Source organism: Aquarana catesbeiana, linkage group LG03, assembly GCF_042186555.1.
Source record: "Aquarana catesbeiana isolate 2022-GZ linkage group LG03, ASM4218655v1, whole genome shotgun sequence".
Taxonomy (NCBI): domain Eukaryota; kingdom Metazoa; phylum Chordata; class Amphibia; order Anura; family Ranidae; genus Aquarana; species Aquarana catesbeiana.
The window spans coordinates 281,885,564-281,909,028 of record NC_133326.1 but is presented as its reverse complement, the minus strand read 5'-3'; the positions used below and the strand labels follow the sequence as shown (position 1 = coordinate 281,909,028).

The 23,465-nt window shown below is 40.6% G+C and overlaps 1 protein-coding gene across 1 annotated transcript in view; it reads right to left on the bottom strand.

Annotated features, from left to right (window-relative positions):
- The window catches only part of CEP83 (centrosomal protein 83), a 142,725-nt gene extending 119,988 nt beyond the window's left edge, over positions 1 to 22,737 (bottom strand). Inside the window, exons 1-4 of the mRNA XM_073623560.1 lie at positions 22,289 to 22,737; positions 12,545 to 12,798; positions 7,996 to 8,146; positions 3,867 to 3,959 (exon numbers count right to left, since the gene is read on the bottom strand). Of these exons, the coding sequence (XP_073479661.1) occupies positions 3,867 to 3,959; positions 7,996 to 8,146; positions 12,545 to 12,729 (429 nt within the window). The 5' untranslated portion in view covers positions 12,730 to 12,798; positions 22,289 to 22,737. The remainder of the gene's footprint in view (positions 1 to 3,866; positions 3,960 to 7,995; positions 8,147 to 12,544; positions 12,799 to 22,288) is intronic.
- Between the last annotated feature and the right edge of the window lie 728 nt (positions 22,738 to 23,465).

Below are 23,465 nucleotides of genomic sequence, written 5' to 3'. Positions count from 1 at the left end.
TGCAATGCCTCATGGGACTTGTAGTTTTGCAACAGCTGGAGGGCCGCCAGTTTGAGACCCCTGGTCTAGGCCATCTTTATGTAGAGCAACAATTCTTTTTTTCAGATCCTCAGAGAGTTCTTTGCCATGAGGTGTCATGTTGAACTTCCAGTGACCAGTATGAAAGAATGAGAGGGATAACATCAAGTTTAACACACCTGCTTTACCTACCTCAATTCACACCTGAGACACCGGGGAGGGAAAATTGCTAATTGGGCCCAATTTGGACATTTTCACATAGGGGTTTACTCACTTTTGTTGCCAGTGGTTTAGTTATTACTGGCTGTGCACTGAGTTATTTTGAGAGGACAGCAAATTTACACTGTTAGAGCCGGTTCACACGGGGGCGACTTGTCAGGCGACCTAGCCGCCTGACAAGTCGCCTCCCGTTCTGTACAATGGAACCGTTCTAATCGGAGCGACGTAAGTCCCTCCGACTTAGAAGAAAGGTTCCTGTACTACTTTGGGGGCGACTTGCATAGACTTCTATACAGAAGTCGTCTTGCAAGTCGCCGTGGCAGTCGTGTGCAGGTCGCCTCGGTGAGGCGACCTGCAAGTCGTGCCGCTTCTAGTGTGAACCGGCTCTTATACAAGCTGTACACTCACTACTTTACATTGTAGCAAAGTGTCATTTCTTCAGTGTTGTCACAAGAAAAGATATAATAAAATATTTACAAAAATGTGAGGGGTGTACTTTCTTTTGTGAGATAAAAAAAAATTAATTATATTATATTATATTATATTATATTATATATATATATATATATATATATATATATATATATATATATATATATATATCTCTATTTGTAACATAATGCATATATATATATATATATATATATATATATATATATATATATATATATATATATATATATATATATATATATATATATATATATATATATATATATATATATATATATATATATGTGTAACAGATAGAGCATCCATGACACTAAGTTTACAAAGCAACTCCAATAAGACAGAAGAGCACTCACTGCATGGCGTACTACAGTATACACCTGTGTGAGGCCATATTTACCAGCACGGGGATGCACAGGTGTTTTGTGCATCCCTATGCAGGCAGTCCCCTTGGTGTCAACTGGGATGCAGCAGCTGCAAGAACAAATCTAACCTCCATGGGCGGATGGATATCCCTGAACGCACACTGCTGCGTTCGGGGCTCTGTACCTGCACAGATGTCAAATTGGAAGCAGCCACTGTGTCCCAACATTAGTATGACTGCTTGCATGGGGATGCATTTTTGTTCAGGTAAACATGGCCCTTGCATGGACGCACGCTCTAGTATGCCCCGTGTGAACAAGGCCTCGCCAAACAAACCTTGGTGGTTAATCAATGCACTGTAATGCCGCGTACACACGGTCGGACTTTTCAGCTACAAAAGTCTGACAGCCCGTCCGACAGACTTTCGACGGACTTTCAATAGACTTTCTAACGACCGGACTTGCCTACACACGATCACACCAAAATCCGACGGATTCGTACGTGATGACGTACACCGGACTAAAATAAGGAAGTTGATAGCGAGTAGCCAATAGCTGCCCTAGCGTGGGTTTTTGTCCGTCGGACTAGCATACAGACGAGCAGATTTCTGGGTCCAGCGGAGTTACGACGTAAAGATTTGAAGCATGTTCCAAATCTAAAGTCCGTCAGATTTGCGACTGGAAAAGTCCGCTGAAGCCCACACACGATCGGATTGTCCGCCGGATTTGGTCCGTCGGACAAGTCCGGTCGAAAAAGTCCGACCATGTGTACGCGGCATTACTCAAAACACATGCACCTGGAAGATTCAAATGTAGTGAATGTATGTAAATATCGGATTCACTGCTTTATAAATATAACCCAATGCGGACAAGTAGGGAGTGTGTCCCTCCACTGTAACTTACTCTTATGTCTGTGTAATCTTACCTTTCTGCAAATCAGTTTTAAAGCATAACTGTAAATGATTTAGAGAAGAATGGCTTAAAAAAAATGACATAACTATTGTATATATTCCTTTTAACAAACAGGATTACAACTATGTACTCTCTATTCAAATGTATTCAGCTTTGTTTCAATATTGAGCCATGTATTCCACAAAACGGTTCTCAAAGCATGAAGCTGAAAAAAATTGCTTTATGTCTTAACTAAAACTAGAATGTTCAGTAGGTGGTTTCCTCTATATTCTCCGCTTTTCCCAGGTCCCACCCTGAGCAGATTTACCAGATCTTCCTCCCCAAAACTATTAAGCCAAGTGTAAGAATAGCCATAGTTTTAGATATTTATTTCTTTATGTGTTGCCGACAGTGTACTTTTTGTGAGATTATCCTTCATTTTCTGTCCTTGAGACAAAACATGAAGTGAGAAAAAAATCTCTCTAAATTACTGAAATTACCATATGAGACAGATGTCACTGGAACAAGTGTCCTTCTTGGAAGATTTATTCTTACACTTGTTCTCTAAAATGTTCTACCTTTGTCACTAGCAGGGACACAGACAGCAAAGAAAAAAAAAAAAAAAAAAAGACAGATGGGGATTCTAACCTTCTTACTTTTTATACAAAACTAAAGAAAAAAAATGATGCCTAGGAATTTACTTTAAAAAAAAGGCAAGAATTAAACAAACACTCTCATAACATCCTTGCCGTGTGGGTTGATCTACAGCTAAATCTAAGAGTAAAGCCTGGTACACGCTAGTTTTTTTTTTTGTTCAACCTAGCAGGGCTAAACGAAAAAAAAAAAACTGACAGCTCAGGAGAAGCCAATGTACTAACTATCCAACGTTGGTACAGCAATCTCCCCTCTTGTTCTATTGTGTTCTGACAGGGGACAGCCCCCCCGCCAGAACACTCCAGTCAGTGTTCTCAGCCATTGGCAGACCTTTTTCAGTCATGCCCCTTTGACAGAAGCCGGCTACATGGACTGACCGCAGTACACATGGGCCAAATGTCGGCAGGTTTCTATTGAACATTCGGCTAGTGTGAACTAGGCTTAAGAGATTCTGTGGGCCAGCCTGTTAAAATTTATATAAAAAAAACTGACATATATGAAATAAAAGGTGGCAACCATGTTAAGATACAAATGCTTAAAGCCCAGCTGCAGCCTCCTAAATGTCATAGTCACCTTGTAAATGCATCTTTTTAATTTCATGTTTTTATTAATTTTTACTAAGCACCTGGAGTATAGCTATCACTATATTTCTTGGCCGGTGCTCTGCCGCTGGACCCTTGTGTCTCACCTCCTGAACCTGCAGAGTCGTATGCGGCTTTTCTATCTGCCCCCCCCCCTCTTGCCTAATCAAAGAGGGCTTTGTATTATGGGAACCCATTCACAAAATACAAAGCCGTCTGTGAATGGGCAGCGGAGGGGAGAGGCGTGCAGAGGTGCTGCTGTATGAGAGCAGTGTCTCTCCTGTCAAGCTGCCAGGAGTATAGCAATTTCTGTACTCTCGACGCTCAGTAAAAAAGGCAGTTGTAAATAAAAGCGATAAGCCCACAAAATGTCATGCACCTTGTTGGATTATAGTAAGGCAGAACATTTTAACATTTTATAGACAGTGGCTGAATTCCTGGACTTGTACTGTTTGACCTATATTAACTTAATTCCTATAATTTTTGAAAAACTACAATTAGGCTTTCTTACCATGGATGTTTTATATGCAGTGAAAAAAAAACAAGCTGTACAAATAAAATAGAGCTCATGCTGTCCCCATCTTCATACCAACCAAGCTTATTCTATTGGTTTTGCTCATTCAAAACTGGTGCTCCACTGGAGACTCGACCAGTTCTTCCAAAGGAAACCAAAAATGAAAGGTATACTTACTTCAACCAATTTTTGACAATGTTGTCGCATAGGAGCTTCTATGTCTTGCTGTATTTGAATTTTTAATAGGTCTAGTTTCTGAGGCGACAGCACCTAAAATAAAAAGATGTTATTTAACTGGTAAACAAGGATGTGCGATTTGTTTTCTAAATTATGATCTCAGCAAGTAAGAATGCACTTGAGAAAAAATAACCAATCTGGTTTTAGCTTTCTCAATGTAATCTGAGAGAAATCACATGCAAATGTACTAGTGGCGATAAACAACAAATATTGTCTGTAGTTCTGCTTTTAGGGAAATATGAAACGTATTTATCTCGGTCCATAATACGACTGCAGTTATAAAAAAATTAAAAAAAATAAAAATCTGAGCAACAACAATATTTTCTGAGCATATTCAGGAAAAATGGAAAATTGTATTGGATACTCATTAATTTTCCTTTCCTGGTGCTTATCCATGGAACTCCACCTCTAAGCACTCCCTCAGGACCAGTGAATAGCATAAAAAAAATGAATGGTTAAAGTGGTTGTTAAGCCACTCTAACCTGTATACACCATCATCACTGCTTCCTATTGCAGTGTCCCCCTGTGTGTGATTTATGAAAATAAATGCTGCAAATACCTCATTTCACAGCCGAGATTGCAATCACATGACCAGACAGCTTTCTCCTTTTGTCCTCTGAGAGATGCAGCGGGCAGGGCTGAGATTCTCCTGCTGACGTCCATCTGGAGGGGAGAGCTGGCTGGTCATGTGATCGCAATCTCGGCTCTTAGGCCCGGTTCACACTTGTGCGATGCCAGACAGCGCATGTAATTTGCAGCGCACTGCTGTTCACATTACATGCGATGTCTGTGCGATTTCAGCCATACAGATAGTATGGCTGATATCGCACCGCATTCAGTCCAAACACGCACAGGACCCTTTTTTCTGTTCGGACCAGAATCGGGTTGCATGTGTGTTCACACATATGCGATCCAATTCATGTCCGAACTGCCAGTTTGCAGTGCGATACGCGAGCTGAAATGGGGGTGTCGTTAACATATAATGACAATCCCCAGCAGTTCGCATATGGCAGTGTTAACTGCCATTCGAGTTGGTGCAATGCGGGAACCCGCAGTGGATTCGCAGGGTTCTCGCATCGCACCAGTGTGAACCGGGCCTTATATGAGGCATTTACAGCATTTATATTTATAAATCATTCACAGAGGGGGACACTGCAACGGGAGGCAGTGCTGATGGTGTATACAGGTTAGTGTTATGAGTGCAGTGGGATGGCACTGTCACAAGCAGATAGACAGAGGGGGGGGGGGGGACACAGGAGCAGAAAGGAGAGCTGCAGATAGGAGGCTGCAGATGACAGAGGCACATAAACTGACCACAGTGTCGGCCTCAGTAGCCATGATACACCGTGGTCAGTTTACAGAGGGGAGGGTAGAAACTGTCAGGATCAGTCAGGTTTTTTAGGTGTTACAGGGGGCCAAATGGCACAGAACAAGCACTGTGTCATATAACATGGTTTAAAAGGAGCAGGATCCTTTTTTTTCTTTTTTTTTGGGTTAACAAAGGCTTTAAAAAGGAACTCAGTACTCTTGGTAGCAAGCCATATACTGAGGAGGGGAATGTATGCTGCCATGAATAGGCATCAGGAAAGGAAAATTGCGGAAAATATACTATATGATACAATTTTCCAATTTCCTGGTGCCTACATGGCAAAATACCTGTGATAAATAGCTAGCTGACAAGGTTGGTTAATACACAAAAAAATAATTTTATTATGAGGGAAAGTATGATGTGAAGACCATGAGACTGTCCTGCAAATGGATTCCATGGAAACTCTGGAGTGAGCCGCCCAGGAAGCTGCATTCAATGTCATAGAGTGTGTAATCACCATGGACAGCAGATCCAAGCCCATTGCTCTATAAGCACTTTGTATGAGTTTAACAATACAAGGGCTAGCGTTCTGAAAGTGGCCTCTTTACCTCTGTTCCTCCCGGCTGAAATGACAAAGAGTCTCTCCAATGATCTGACTGGAGCAGTGGTGGAAAGATATTTCTTAGAGTCCTGGCGACATTAAGCTAATGCAAAGTATGGTTTAATCTTCTGGATAGTTAGGCAATGCCCAGGTTTCTGACATATAGAAAGATGTTGCTACCTTGGGCACAAAATGGTCCAATGGTCGAAGTTTCCCTCTGTCTGGAAAGAATGAGATATATATTTCCGACGCTCCTCTTCTACCAGAGGTTACAGCCACGAGGAACACCTTTATAAGTTATGTCCTTTATGGAACATTGTTTCATTGGAGCAAGAGGCTGAGATAGTAAAAGAAAAAAGTAACGACAGGTCCCACTGGGGAAATACTCTTTTTCTGGGAGGGCGAATCTTCAGCACCACTCTGAGAAACTCTATTACCAAGGCTTTTTAGCCCACCTAGACAGGAACTGCTGTCACGTGAACCTTTAGCAAACTCAGGTTAAGGCCTAGATCTAAGCCAGTATGAAGGAAATCCTTAAAGTGGACCTAGCATCAGATATATTTATTATTTCATGGTAAGTGCATCCATGCTAAGCATGAATACATTCTTGAGATGTCACAAATATACAAGAAAAGCTATTAGTAGATAAACTTTACTTTTTTAACCATAAAGCAATTTTTAAAGCTAGAACTAAAGTTTTTCCTTTTTTTTTTTAAATATATTTATGTAAACACTCTTAAATTGGAAGTTAAAAGTTATGCACGTATCCACACATTAAAACAAAAGGTCTGGCAATTTAGCCAATTGTCTTTGCGCTTAATAAATCTTATTAATATAACATTGTCCTTAAAGTAGAACTAAAGTCGAAAAATTTTTTCCCCATTTTGGATAGTTTTTCTTTTTTTTGCCATCTGGGTCCCATTGGGGAGATTTCTTTTCACTTTCTATCCGATAGCCAAACAGGAAGTGAGAGGAAATCCTTCCAAAGTGTCCCCATTGGAAGATTTTCCCTCTATTCCTGTTCTGGGGACAACCCAAAATTTCAGATTTTCTTCACCATCGATGAGAACGGTAAACATGACAAATAGGGAGAATCTCCCTAACGGGAACACAGCCAGCACTAAAAACCTGACTGGTATTCTAATTCCTCCCCACTTTGTCCAAAACTAAAGAAATTGTTTTGCCTTTAGTTATACTTTAATACTTTAATAGAATGTATATATATGGATACATTTTTTTTTTTTATTCTTTGCCAGGCACTGGGTGTATAATAGGGCAATTCAATTCCTACCCAATCCTCCTCCTCTCTTACTTTTATTGAAGCCATATGTTACTTGTTTAAAAAAAACAAATGTCGTTGTCAACAAATGTAAAGGGAGAACACAAGATGGGACTCGAAGGAGCCACTTTGTTCTGTGCAGGGATGGCCTCTGCTCCCTTTTACAAACATAGGAGAATAATGATATACTGAGAGGGATGTCAGGAAAGCCTATGACTTCTGATCTGAAGCCTCCTAGGATAACATAACGTGTCCCAGAAGGCTGCAGGACTAGTCTCGCAATCTACAGTAGGACAGGTGCAGTGGAAAACAGCAGGAAGTCACAGCTGACTCCCAAATCCAAAATGGTGGTAGCAAGAATTTGCAGCAGTGAGAAGAATCGGCTGCAGGAAAGAGTGCACTGGACTGAAAGGACAAATAAGTACCTGTTTTTTTTAAAGTCAGTATTACTCTTTAAAGGAATGCCAGGAAAAAGACCTGTTTGATATACAGCAAGTACTGTAACTAGGAAAGCATCAAGACTATTTTTTTTGTTGTTTTTATTTGTAATATGCAAGTTAAATTAGCTCGCACTGACATTTCAAATTGAATTTGAATGTGTAAGATTTTTTACACTATAAAAATGACACTGTTTCAAGCAAGGGTATGGCTACACAAATATTCTACAGACTGTGACACATTTGTTGCTATGACAGCAAGACCAAGCTCTCCAAGATTTAAGTCTCAGAAGACCCACAATCTTGCAGGTGTGCTTGTTCAATTCATGTGGGATTTAGCTAAAGAAACAAGTGGGAAAACACACACAAAAAGAATGAGAAAGCCCAAGAAAATGCATGAAAGGCGCACAAATCAGCCCTTTTATTTGGTACACAGATCTTACTTGTAGCTTTAGCTCCTCGATTTCACGTGTTTTTTCATAAAGCTCTCCACGCAGTTCCTCCAGCAGAAGTTTATATTTTTCGTGTGTGTTTCGAACATCAGCGGCAAACTGCTTACATTCATTTTGAGACTTTATATGATCGGCTTGCAACCTGCAATTAATATTTGCAGTGTTATGTCACCATCTTAAACTCAATTTAAGAGGGAGATGATAATATAGGATATAAATCAAAATTAATTACAGCTATGCAACAAATTTGACAGTTACGTGTGATAATTGTGTAGTTTACCTTTTTTTTTTTTTCCAAGGCATATTCCTATATTAAATATCCAGTGTCTTGTTTGTGCCTTTTGTTCATGCTGCCTTATTAAGCTGTGCGCATTGTCAAGACTGCCAAATGTATGAAAAGATGTGCTAATATATATATTTATTAAAGGCGCAAACAAGACATTGGATATTTAATATAGGAATATGCCTTGGGAAAAAAAAGTAAACTACACAATTTTTACTCAAAATGCAATTACTGCTTGGCCAATAGGGCCCCATTCACACCTGAGCGTTTTGTAGTTCAATGCTCCAAAGAAAAGAATAGAATATACGGTAGCTACAGTAATTTCTCAGCAAAGTGAAAATTAGAGATGTGCACAACGGGAAAATTTCTTTCACATTCATTCATTAACCACTTAAGGACCGAGCCTTTTTCTGAGATTCGGTGTTTACAAGTTAAAAACGTTTATTTTTTTGCTAGAAAATTATATTATATTATATTATATATATATATATATATATATATATATATATATATTTTTTCTAACACCCTAGAGAATAAAATGGCGGTCACACCGTATTTGTGCAGTGGTCTTACAAGCGCACTTTTTTTGGAAAAAATTAATTTTTAAATTAGAAAATAAGACATAAGTAAAGTTAGCCAAATTTTTTTTCTTATATTGTGAAAGATAACGTTACGCCGAGTAAATTGATACCCAACATGTCATGCTTCAAAGTTGCGCTCGCTCGTGGAATGGCGACAAACTTTTACCCTTAAAAATCTCCATAGGCGACGTTTAAAAAAATTCTACAGGTTGCATGTTTTGAGTTACAGAGGAGGTCTAGGGCTAGAATTATTGCTCTCGCTCCAACGATCGCGGCCATAACTCATGTGTGGTTTGAACACCGTTTTCATATGCGTGAGCTGCTCACATATGCATTCGCTTCTAAACGCAAGCTCGGCGGGACGGGGCGCGTTTAAAAAAGAAAAAAAATTATGTTTTTTCTTATTTTACCTTTTATTTTTACACTGTTCTTTAAAAAAAAAAATTGGGTCACTTTATTCCTATTACAAGGAATGTAAACATCCCTAATAGAAAAAAAGCATGACAGGACATCTTAAATGTGAGATCTGGGGTCAAAAAACCTCAGATCTCATATTTACACTAAAATACAAAAAAATAAAATAAAATAAAAAATGTAATAAAAAAAAAAAAATCCTTTTAAGAGCATTTTGACATCACTTCCGCCCTGCAATGATATGGAGACGGGTGGGGGCCCATCTTCCCCTCACTCGTCTCCATGTCAGGCTAGGGAGGGGATCCAATCGCCTTCGTCGCTACTGATGGCTCCGGCAAGCGGAGGGCACTGGAGAGCGATGGGAGGCCCCTCTCCCGCCGCCGATAAAAGCGATCTCACGGCGAATCTGTCACAGAGACCACTTTGATCTTGAAGCGGACTTCAAAGTAGCGACGTAAAACAACCGCGGGCGGTCTGTAAGTGGTTAAGTAAAAAATAATTTTGTTTCATTATATTTGTTAATAAAATGATTCGGTTTCAGAATTTGTTTGGAATATTCTGATTCATTTCATATATTTATTCCGAATTGATTCAGTGTATCAGTGCATAATATTATTACTGTATTAGTGTCACTGGTGATGTCAGTGGCAGTTAGTCCATCCCCCCCCCCCAGCGTCAGTTAGGGTAAGATTGACTGCTGCAGTATCGCAGGTGTGGTATATGTCACTGATCACCACCATTAGTGGTATAAAAAGAAATATAAAAATACAAATTCCAGTATGTATGCACACCATAGTTTGAAGGCGCTATAACTTTCACACAAACCAATCAATAAACAATTAAGGATTTTTTTTTTTTTTTTAATCAAAAACATGTACAGAATACATTTTGGCCAAAATTTATATAGAAACTTGATTTTTTTTTTTAATTGTATATGGTTTATAGCATTGTTTTAACTCCTCGGTCTTTTTTCATTTATATCGCAAAAAATAACAAACCCCATGGTGATCAAAAGAAATCAAATTTGGGTACAGCGTTGCATGTTCGCACAATCGCCAGTTAAAGTAGCGCAGTGCCAAATAGCAAAAAATGGCCTGGTCTGGACTCATAAGTCATATCGACTGGAGTCACGTGCATCTGAAGGTAATGAATGGAACGAAATTAATTTTGGATCCATTCATTATGTTACGATTGGGAAATTCTGATGGATCCACCTCCATCCAACCCAAACACAATAAATAGGAATCATTAGGGTTGTCCCGATATCGATACTAGTATTGGTATCGGCACCGATACAGAGCATTTGTCCAAGTACTTGTACTCGGGCAAATGCTCCCGATGCTTCCGCCGATACCTGTACAGTCAGCGGTGATCGGCGCGTGGGGGAGTTACAAGCTTCTCCCCCCGTGGCTTTCAGCTGCTTTAGTGACATACAGCGGTGATCGGTGCTTGTAACTCCCCCACATGCGATCACCGCTGACTGTCACCCCATCCTCCATGCCCCCTCCGTTGTGCTGTCCCCCTCCGTTCCTCTGTCCCTCTCTCTTCCTCTGTCCCCCTCCGCTGTGCTGTCTCTCTCCGCTGTGTGAATGGACAGAGTCAGCTGACTCTGTCCATTCACATAACTGAAACATTGTAATCTCCTGTGATTACGATGTCTCAGTTTATGAATGGAGAGGAGCCGCTGTCCTCTCTCCATTCATTCTCAGTGCAGCTGAGGCTGCAGAGAAAGAATAGGGGAATCTCTATCCTCGGTCTCTTTCTCTGTCTCAAGGGGGATATATCAGGGATCTGTTAAGACCCCTGATATCTCACCAAAGCCCCCAACAAGGCTGATTAAAAAAAAAAAAAAAAAAAAAAAACACAACACATATTGCAATAAAGAAAAAAATTTTATTGTAAAAAATAATAAATGTAAATAAAAAAAAAAAAAAAAAACACAGACACCGTTCACCCCCTCCCCCCTAAAAAAAAAGATTAAAAAAAAAAAAAATCACTGTCACATGACATTAAAAAAAAAAAAAGTATCGGTAATCGGTATCGGCGAGTACTTGAAAAAAGTATCGGTACTTGTACTCAGTCCTAAAAAAGTGGGATCGGGACAACCCTAGGAATCATCATCTTAATTTTTATACCTTACTGTATTGCAATATGTTTCCATTTCACATGTACTGCATTATTCTATAATATTCATGCTACGCTCACTGGAATAAAAACAAATGGATCCGAATCAATTTGGATAATTTGTTATGTTGTTACGTCATTTCGAATGCCTAAACATTTGCATCATGTCATCCAAATGAAAACAAACAAATTTGTTGTTTACGTTATCATTTATTTTGGATTTGTTGAAATTCTTTACTATTATGTTTGAAGATTCACAGACATTCGAATCTTGGAATAAAGAAAAGGTCGTGAAAATTTTGATTCGTAATGAAATGAGTCACACATGTCTAGTCCGTTACCGGATGGGGGGAGGGGCGTGTCCTCCGTGGTGCTGTGACAGTCAACAAATGGACATCCAGCTTTGAGTAACCAGATGTAGTGTATGAGATGTGGTGACCCCTTAGGATTTTAAAGACGCGGTCTTGCTGCATGTTAATTATTCATAATTTTAAAAAAGCGTATTTATTATAACCTTCTGGTGAGTGTGTTTTTTTGAGGGGAGTGGTCTCACATGGTGCGGTGAAGGTTATCATCTATCTGACAAGACACCATATGAATACCTCTCAGGAACACCTTGGGGACATTGGACTAGCTCTTCAGATGGCATATCATCACTGTTGGATGCTGATGTGTTCATCTTAAGTGCTGCTATAGCTTATGAAATACATTTATGAACTTCTAGAGCTTTGTGTTTTAATTATCTATTTATTATAGCAGCAGCTAAATTCAACTACAGTTTTTTCTGCCATAGGCGCCGCATGAGCTAATTTTATTTGCTTGATGTTTTTAATAAACAGCAAAAACCTTGCTCAATGTGACCAATGTGGCCTTCCTCAAAATAAATAAATAAATAAAATAAATAAATAAATAAAATACAAAAAATAAATAAATGCACACAAAACATAAGTGAGTCACAGAGCTGCTTTGATTATTGAAATTGCAGTATATTGATCAAAGCGAAGTCTACCCTCTTCAAAGAAGAAAACAAAAATTACAATTGCCAGAGCAGCTAAAAATACAGAAAGATGACAACAAAAGAGGTATCAAAGCGCAGTAAACCCATTGAAGCTGGGACTGAAGGATTACAATACAGTACCTGGTGTGCTCAGCCTTTAACGTTTGATAGTTGGTCTTGTGGTCTTCACATCGCATTTTTTCATCAATTAAAAGTTTATGAAGCTCTGTCTCTGTCAAGGGGACAGTAAAAGTTCCATTTGTTTGGGGGAACACAGTTGGAAAAGAAGGCTCCATCTTGTCTTCAGTAGAGGTGCTGCTAACCATGTAGAAATCCACAGATCACAAAAGTGACATTGGTTGATTTCCTCTTTTTTTCTCCTTTACATCACCTCCCTGAGGGATAAATTACACATGTAGTGATAAGCTGACTGACGAGAGAGTGCGAATGACACACACACACAAAAAAAAAAAAAAAAAAAAAAAAGCAGATTTAAGACATGTATTCACAGATCATGTGTGTATATATGTATATATATATATATATATATATATATATATATATATATATATATATATATATATATATATATATATATATATATATATATACACACACACACACACACACACACACACATACCAGGGCATTCAAAACATTTAAATATTATTCCGATTTGGATTTATTAATGCTCACTTTAAATTTAAAAACATGTGTATTTTAATCTTTTTAAAGCTTATTGCAATAAATAGGCTGTTTGTTGAAAGATGACCAAAAAAAGGAATTAGTCCTGGTGGTCCTGTCTAACAGAGTCTGAATCACAAGGCTGGTCCAACAGAATTTCTTTGGCAGACAAAGTACTTACCGTACATGTACGTCAAAGATATATGAAGCCTGTGGCTCCTGCTACTGTCAGCAAAGCCTGTCAGACCAAGAAGGGAGAAGAGCAGCTGCAGATGGGACACTGCTGGATCGAGAGAAGACTCAGTAAGGCTGCTTTCACACTGGGGGCGTCGGTGGTATCTACACCCCCAAGAGAAATACTATTATGGGAATTTTGATTTCCATTTTGTTGGTTACACCACTATTTCTATGTATCATATGAAGTGGTGTTAAGGTTATGTGCAGGGTATACAATATTAATCTCAAAGAATTTTATGCCTTTATCTGTACTTATTGTTTGTACTATATGAATTTTTGTATCTAATAAACCAACCTTATCATTTTTAGACAGTTTACTTGTGTGCCTCCAAAGTCCACTTCATAGTTTTTTTAGTTTTCATATGCCCATTACAGGGACGTTGGCACACTGTTACCTGTGTACCCACAGTGTCACTCTGTGGTAGTACACATTTATTTGGAATTTTTTTCAATAAAGCCCTGACTGGTGGAAGGCTGCAGTGATGGTTGACTTTCTACAATTCTCTCCCATCTCTCGACTGCATCTCTGGAGCTCAGCCACAGTGATCTTTGGGTTCTTCTTTACCTCTCTCACCAAGGCTCTTCTCCTCCGATAGCTCAGTCTAGCCTGACGGCCAGCTCTAGGAAGGGTTCTGGTCATCCCAAACGTCTTCCATTTAAGGATTATGGAGGCCACTGTGCTCTTAGGAACCTTAAAGTGGAGGTTTGCTGAAAAAAAAAAATATTAAAAGCCAGCAGCTACAAATACTGCAGCTGCTGACTTTTAATATATGGACACTTACCTGTCCAGGGAGCCCACAATGTCGGCATCCGAAGCCGATCCATCCTTCGGCTCTCAGCTGCTGCCGCCGCCATCCTCGGTAAGGGAATAAGGAAGTGAAGCTGTGCGGCTTCACTTCCTGGCTCCCTACTGCGCATGCGCGAGTCGTGCTGCACGTCTTCTCAGGTCCCTGCTTTGTTCTGGGACCTGGGGGGAGCACGGGGTAGGTGCCGGAAGTGGCATAGGTCACCGCAAGCACCGCGTTGATCTATGCTAGGAAGTGGGAGCAAATACCTGCATTAGACAGCTATCTGCTCCCTCCTCCCCCCTGAAAGGTGCCAGATGTGACACCGGAGGGGGGGAGGAATCCAAAAAGTGGAAGTTCCATTTTTGGGTGGAACACCACTTTAAGTGCACCAGAAATTTTTTTTTTAACCTTGGCCAGATCTGTGCCTTGCCACAATTCTGTCTCTGAGCTCTTCAGGCAGTTCCTTTGACCTCATGATTCTCATTTGCTCTGACATGCACTGTGAGCCTGTAAGGTCTTATATAGACAGGTGTGTGGCTTTCCTAATCAAGTCCAATCAGTATAATCAAACACAGCTGGACTCAAATGAAGGTCTAGAACCATCTCAAGGATGATCAGAAGAAATGGACAGCACCTGAGTTAAATATATGAGTGTCACAGCAAAGGGTCTGAATACTTAGGACCATGTGATGTTTCAGTTTTTCTTTTTTAATAAATCTGCAAAAATGTCAACAATTCTGTGTTTCTCTGTCAATATGGGGTGCTGTGTGTACATTAATCAGGAAAAAAAATGAACTTAAATGATTTTAGCAAATGGCTGCAATATAACGAGTGTGAAAAATTTAAGGGGGTCTGAATACTTTCCATCCCCACTGTATGTAATAGCACAAACTGAGGGGATATTTCTAAGCCTTGAGCAGCTTTAAAAAAAAAAAAAAAAAGTTATTTTATTTATTTTTTATTTCACACTGTTACATCAGCTTTATTGAACAACATCCCTTGTGATAGCATGGGCCGCGACAGGTCATTTTTATGGAGATGTAGTTTTACCCCTGTAGGAGCCACTGGTGAATATGTTTATCTCGCACCCTGCACAGCCGGGCACATGAATTTACCACACACGCTGGAGTCAGGAATCAGTCCTTTCAGCTTTGTTTTTGTATTTTATGAGGAGTTGTTATTTATTATTAAGGATGAGCTCAGGCGTATTCGCACACCCCATGTGCAGAGCCCGCTAGGAAGTCGGTACTGCACAGCGCTAATCACAGGCAGTGAGACATTTCCCAATCTCTGCAGCCGCGGATCGGGAAAATGTCTCACTGCCTGCGATTAGTAATGTGAAGTGCCGACTAGATATGTGCAGGATGAAAAAATTTGTTTAGTTTCGTTTCGATTCGTTATATAACTAAATTAGTTTAGTTAATTCGTTGCATTCCTTATACATTCGTTTTCGGAATTCGTTTCGTTTTCGAATTCGAAAAAATTCTACCGTATTCGAAAAAAACGATCAAATTCGAAAAAAATTCTACCACATTCGAAAAAAACAATCAAATTCGAAAAAATTCTACCGCATTAAAAAAAAACTGTCAAATTCGAAAAAATTCTACCACATTCGAAAAAAACATTAACTGAATTTGAAAAAGTAAACTATATATAACCATTTTGCGAAATTTGAAATTCGTATAGAATGAAATCGAATTCCAATAGAAAAGATTAGGATAGAATAGAAAATATAAAAGAATAGCATAGAAAAACAATAGAACAGAATAGAAAAAAATATAATATATTGTATTCTAATGTTTTCTATTCAAATTCAAATTCATTCTGTACCAAATTCCAATTTCGGAAGATGGTTATATATATATTATATTTTTTTTCTATTCTGTTCCATTGTTTTTCTATGCTATTCTTTTCTATTCTATTCTAAACTTTTCTATTTGAATTTGAATTAATTCTATGCGAAATTCGAATTTCGGAAGATGGCTTCTAAAATTAGAATTTTGTATAGAATGAATTTTAATAGAAAAGATTGGAATAGAAAATAATAGAAATAGAATAGACTAGAAAAGCAATAGAACAGAAGAGAATAAAATAAATATAATATATATATACACATACATATACATATACATATAAAAAACCATCTTCCGAAATTTGAATTTCTTATAAAATGAATTCGAATTTGAATAGAAAAGATTAGAATAGAGTAGAAGAGAAAAGACTAGAAAAACAATAGAACAGAATCAAATATATATATTATATTTGATTCTGTTCTATTGTTTGTCTAGTCTATTATTTTCTATTCTAATCTTTTCTATTCAAATTCGAATTCATTCTATACGAAATTCCACTTTCAGAAGCCATCTTCCGAAATTCGAATTTCGAATATAAATATCAAATTTGAATATAAAATGATTAGAATAGAACAGAAAATAATAGAAAAGAATAGACTAGAAAAACAATAGAACAGAATAGAAGAAACAATAATATATATATTATATTTTCTTCTATTCTGTTCTATTGTTTTTCTAGTCTATTCTTTTCTATTATTTTCTGTTCTAATCTTTTCTATTCAAATTAATTCATTCTATACGAAATTCAAATAGAATGAATTTGAATTGAAAAGACTATTATAGAATATAAAATAATAGAAAAGAAAAGCATAAAAAAAAATAATAAAAAAAAATTTGTGTATATATATATATATATATATATATATATATATATATATATATATATATATATATATATATATATATATATATATATATATATATATATATATATATATATATATTATTGCTTTATTATTTTATATTCTATCTTCTTGTTTTTTTTAGAAAAACGTTTTCTATTTTTTTCTAATTCGATTTTGTCTTCAAATTCGATTCGAATACGTTTTTGAATTCGTTCGTTTTTTTTCTGATTCGTTTAAATTCTTTACTTTTGTAATTCGGAAATTCGGATGCATCCGAATTTCCGAATAATGAAAAATTTGTCCGAATTTCGATTCGGAACGAAACGAGATGCACATGCCTAGTGCCGACTTCCTGGTGAGCTCTGCACGTACGGATTGGGAACACGACTGAGCTCATCCTTATTTATTATGTGTTTGGACTTGGACAGGGGATAGGGTTATTATGGGATTCTCTCTTGATCAACACAGAATTCTTCAGGGGCACAACTATATACATCCAGTATATATACACTTCTCCTCTACCTCCGGCACAATCTTGCTTGTAGAACTATATCTCCTAGGACAAGCTAGCACTGACAAGATGATCCAACACAGACCCAGAGCAAATGCCCTTTGCAGGCAGGGACCACTAAGGGGGCCCCCTTAGTAGTGTAGCAGAAAAGAAGTCCCAGTGCTTAGCTGTCCTATTCCTGTGGCTACTGATCCCAGTACCACCTCTTCAAGCACTGCCAGCCCACCTGGCTGCAGCTGCCCCTTTCACTAACCCTTCTGGCTACTTCTCCACAATCCTCCCAGACTTACTCTGCATCCATCCTAGACTGCTTGCACCCAGTCACTTCAGGCATGCCTCTCAGTCCTCTGACTGCAACACTCACCAGCCCTCCTTGCTGTCTTCCTCCTTGGAGATTTACAGTGTTCTCCCACTGTCCTCTCCTTGCTCCTGTGCCTCCTGGTCAGGATCCTCCTGTGTGTCCTGAAGAGGAATTTCTTCCATACCCGAGCCCAGGCCCGAGTAACCCCCCCCCAGACTAGGGGGCTACTCTCAAAGGCCTCCGACAGCCTAACACTCCATCTTCCACCTGAACTCCAGCTGAGTATTTGAGGGGGCCCGCCCCCTGCCAACCCATCTGTTGGGGATTGGTCAGGGCCCTCAGATTACTCCAAGCAACTCCTCCTCTCCACATCCTTGTAGAATCTTCTGCATGTTTCTAGGCCAAGCCTGTGCAAATTTACCTACCCTCACAAAAACCTAACTCTAGCATTCTAGCAATGCTAGGGGGTGCTACAGAGAGATCTGGGGTCTAACAGATCCCAAAACTCTCCTCTGGCCTCCAAAGCTTCCGATCAAACAGAGATCGGTTTGATCAAATGCTTTCACAAACCAGATAGGCTTGTCAACACACAAACCGAAATGAAAGTGGTGTTCCGGCCGAAATTATACTACCCCTATAATACACAAGCTTAATGTATTCTAGTAAAGTTAGTCTGTAAACTAAGGTCTGTTTTGTTAGTTTATAGCAGTAGTTTGTTATTTTATAAACTTACAGCAGGCCGTGGGCATCTGAAGCCAGACTGTATTTCTTCCTGGATGTCATCCTTGCAGATCTCGCACATGCTCAGTGCAGCACAAGCAGTGTAATGGGTTTCAGGTCAGGTTTCCATAGCAACGGCAGTGTCAGAGGAAGTTGCCACCCCTTCCCAGAAGGCATTGCAAACAGGAAATGATGCGATGGGCCACGGCCAGGGAGGAGGAAATGAAAAATAAATACAGCAGATATACAGTAGGCGCTGAGAAGAAAAATAAAAAAATATCCAATTTGTTCACAGTGCACAGTTTAGTGAGGGATGCTGAAGAGTTGTAAAAGTGGGTGGAACTCCACTTGAACATCACACAGGGAAAGAAACAAGTCAGTTCCTTTCACTCTGTGTATAGCATTGGATGTGGCTGGTCACAACCTTATCAGGCTCCCCAATGGGACCGGTAAAGGCAGCAGGAGGTGGGGACCCTCTTTCGCAGGCCTGTAAAAGTGATCCAGTGGCTGTATAGCCACTCAGGTCACTTTTTCTAGAAAGAAAATCGTCGGTTTAAAAAATACATACCAAGATCATGACTGTAACTAGGGCGCATGCATATAATTTATATATATATATATATATATATATATATATATATATATATATATATATATATATATATATATATATATATAAAATCACACACACATATCCTACGAGCAGGAAGGGTAAGCAGCGTTAGCAGTAAAGTGCTGTAAGCGCACCGCTCCAGCGTGAAAGCACTCAGGCTCTCACACTGGGGCTGCAGGGGAGGCTTTTTTCAGGCGCTCTGTTTAGCCCAAAAGCACCTGAAAAACGCCCCAGTGTGAAAGTAGCCTAAAGGATAGGAGGGTGTAGTTCTGCTTAAAAAACCCTTGGTTTCCAGCGGCTGTCAATTAAATCCAGTGACTGGGGAGCAGGGGGTGGGGCTGAGTTACACCATGTGCGTCAATGGACACACACAGCATGGCTCGAGATTGAGCCCGCACATGTACCACGATAGCAAGCGGATTCCTATAATGGCACATGGAAAAGAGGAGGAGCCCAGTGCATCGCCAGGGGACCCCAGAGGAGGAGGATCGGGGCTGCTCTCTGCAAAACCATTGCACAAGGCAGGCAAGTATAAACCTTTTTGTTATTTAAAAAAAAAAATACAATTTTTAACTTTACAATCACTTTAACCTGTTCCCGCTGACGTAACACATATACGCGGCCCCACTGCACTGGGCTTTTTTCTGTGCGGCCGCACATATGCGTATCTCCCTTTGTGCTGGGAGCGCCCCTGGGTCCCATACTAACGATCGGGAACTGGAACTCCTCATTCTGAGTCAATCTGATCGCTGTGGTAACCTCCGATTGGCTACCACAGTGATCAGTCACTGTGAAGCCCGCCCCTGTGTTTCTCTCTGTGAATGGAGAAGAAAGATACATTGTATCTTTCTCTTTCCTTGCAGAGGAAAAAAAAAAAAAACACCTAGATCAAGGTTTGTTTGTTTTTTTTTAAATTCATATCAGTTAGTGTCAATGTGTTTTAGTTAGGACACTAAAAAAAAAAAAAAATATGCACACTATTGTTTCTGGACTGTACTACAGGTACAAACAACAACTAACATGCACATATGTGATCGTAAGGAGCAGGAGAATTTATTTTGGGTTGTTCTTTGGTGGTAGGTTATGAGCTGCTTACAGCATTCCGATACAGAGCAATGCAATTCGCTGTGTCTAGTTGCAGATCACACCACTGTGTGCTCAAAGGGATGCACTGTGATGTAGGGTATGTCATGCCGCCTGGGGGTACCGCCTGCCAGCAGTAAATGTACTGTTGGCAGTCTGCAAGTGGTTAAGGTTAACCCTGTTTAGGATTGGGATACAGGTGGTAAAGTAGAAGTACATGAGTTGGAGTTGGTAACAGCCTGTTAAAATCCACTGTGTAGCAGAGCTTCAGATTGTGAGAGGGAGGGGGAGCACAAGAAGCCAGTGAGTAGTACTGCAGTGTTCATGTACTAAGAAGCATGCTTATAGGAGGGGAAAGCAGAGCAACAGAGAAATCGGCTTGTCTGTCTGCTGCTTTTCCTTTCATCGTGCACTTACAGGCTGGGGGAGGGACAAGATCTGTAAGGCCCCTTTCACACGATCAGACCGTTCAGGTCCGCCTGTCAGTTTTGACGGCGGACCTGAACGGGCGCTCCATGTTAGCCTATGGAGCGATGGATGTCAGCAGAGACATGTCCGCTGACATCCGACCCGGTCCGATCCGCAAAAAGCAGACAGATGGCCCTACGTCCGGATCCATCGCTGGCGGATCAGATGAAAACGGACACGCTGTCCGTTTTCATCCGATCCCTCCATAGGCAGCAGCGGCGCCTGACAAGCCCCTCCCCGCTCACTGAGCAGAGAGAGACCTGTCATCCGCCAGCTCAGCGGAGAGATCTCCCGCTGAGCCGGCGGACCGAGGCGGGCTCCGTGTGAATGAGGCCTAAGTGTTACATATTCAGGTCTACTGCCCTACCAGGTACAGCTGTAAATCTCAGGACTGGATGGACAGAAATACAAAATCTTTAGCAGGTAAAGTTTTCCCGGTGTTCGGCTTCAAAAACATTCAAAAACAACTACATAAGTAAAAAAGTGAAGATACCTCAGATCCCTGGTTGTGGCTACATTTGTTACCCCCCCCCAAAAAAGTATCCTGTCCCTTTAAAGCATGAACAACAGCACAGTTCTTGTGCTGTGTAATTTGGCCCCCTGTATCACCAGATATACCTGGCTGAACCTGTCTGGTTCTTCTCTCCCCCTGTAAACTGACCATGGTTTATCATGGCTGCTGAGCCCTAACACCAGGGTCAGTTTACGTGACTCCGTCATCCACTCTGTCCTCTATCCCCCTCCCTGCCTGTCAGCAAGTGACAGCGCCTGCCCCTCCGCTGCTATAATAACTTTATCATTTTCTGGCAATCCCCTGTGTTAAATAATGCAATGTCTCCAGTGTGTGTGCTTTAGTAAAAAAAATGCCCCTGTATACCTTATTTCCTAACACCGTTCAGCGCACACGTGTCCCAAAAGTGGAACTTCCCCTTATTCGTCTCCTCCCCCCACCGGTGCCACATTTGGCACCTTTCAGGTGGGAGGGGGAGAAAGGGACCTGTTTTGACAGGTCCCCTTCCCCACTTCCGGAGACTGCGCCGCAGTGAAGCTCGGCCCCCCCCTCCTCCTACCTCTGTCGCCGGGCCAATTAGAAAGCGCAGCGTGCTTCCCTTACCGGCAATGGCGGCGGCTGCACCCGTTAGCCGATCGGAAGATCGGCTGGGGTACCGACATCGTGGGCTCCCTGAACAGGTAAGTGTGCATATATAAAAAGTCAGCAACTGCAGTATTTGTAGCTGTTGACTTTTTAAATTTTTGTGGTGGGCAGACCTCCGCTTTAACACAGGGGATTGCCATAAAAATGATAAAGTGGGTTTACAACCACTTTTAAGGGCTGGTTCACCCCAGAATCGCAAGCGCGTTCCCCTGCTGTGTGATCTGGCAGCGGGCTGCAAATTACATGAGATCACACAAAAGGCAGCGCATGCATTACTTTTGAAAAATGTGCTGCACCAAATTGCACAGTACTGTGGTACCTTGTGATCTGGTGCTGGCAAATTGCGTTTGCGTTGCTTTTATCACAAAGGCAGCGTGTTATGAACATAATGTGAGAAATGCTCATGCAACATATTCTCGGGACCACTGGGGATCCCAAATCCTTGCTTTGCACCCCTGCACTGCACACTAATAACGTGCTGACAGAGGATGTAACAACCCCCCCAATCCAAACCAAGTCTTGTATGTGTCATGTATGGGCTCACTATGTTTCTAGTCCTCCGATAGTCACACACCTAGTCCTGTCAGAAATCAGATTGCACATACAGTATCATAGCAGGCTCATACCTCTCTCTGATTGCCATATGTCCTCCTCACACACCCGGGTATGGACCACTCACATGAGTATTGATTGCGGCGTCCAGTTTCCATAGCAACCACCAGTCACATGATCAGTCCTGACTGGAAGTAAAGCTGACACCGATCTACAGAACTTGGGATGTTGCCATCATGCCAGAAGACCACACCTCACATCAGTCAGGATCTCACTACTACACACCGATCATTAACGTACCGCCCTCCTCATCCCATAAAGTTTTTTCTTTAAAAACGGCGCCTTCGCTCCTCCTTAATCCGGACACACGACTGGCTGCCCTTCCCAGATGCAGCACGTATAGTACTAATACGTGACCATAGAATTCGAAAGCCCCGCGACACCATTCCTGAAAGGCCAAGTTTACATGACGTCAATGGCAACGGACGTGCGTGACTCCTCCCAGGCCTGGCACATGCGCAGTGTCAGGGATGGGAAGGAAGGAGAGAGATGGAACCGCGGGAGGGCGCGCGCCGCTTGGTCAGCGGGAATTGTGGCGGGATCAGTGCGGCGCAGATGAGGAGAGCGGGTGACGTCATCACTGAGCAGTGTGATGATGTACTGTGACTGAAGTGGGGTTTCCCTGATCAGTACGGTGGTGGGAGTGAAGAATTCCATTCATTTTATGTGTACAAAGGGAGCATACCTCCCAACATTTTGAAATGGGAATGAGGGACACCTACTAGCAAATGTATGTAGGCATAGGACATACCCCCTTAAAGGAGAATTAACCAAAAAAAAAAGGTTAAATAAATCCTCAAGTGCTTTTTTTTTTTACCACTACTATTCCTTCATATTGGTTTTTAAAATTTACAAATGCAGCCATTTAGAATTTAGATGAAAGGTTTAGCATTGGAAAACACTTTTTTCATAGATAAGTAGTGCATTTTATATACAACTATATAGATCAGACCAAAATGATGAGGGACATTGCTCGAAATCAGGGACAGTCCCTCGAAATCAGGGACAGTTGGGAGATATGAGGGAGTAATACTATCCGCTGTAGATTTTCTATAGACCCGAAGACCCCTTTCACACTGAGGCAGTTTTCAGGTTTTAGCTCCCAACTGTCCCTGATTTTGAAGGACTGTCCCTGATTTGGAACAAAGTCCCTCTTTCCTCCTCATTTGTCCTTCATTTTGGTCTGAGCTA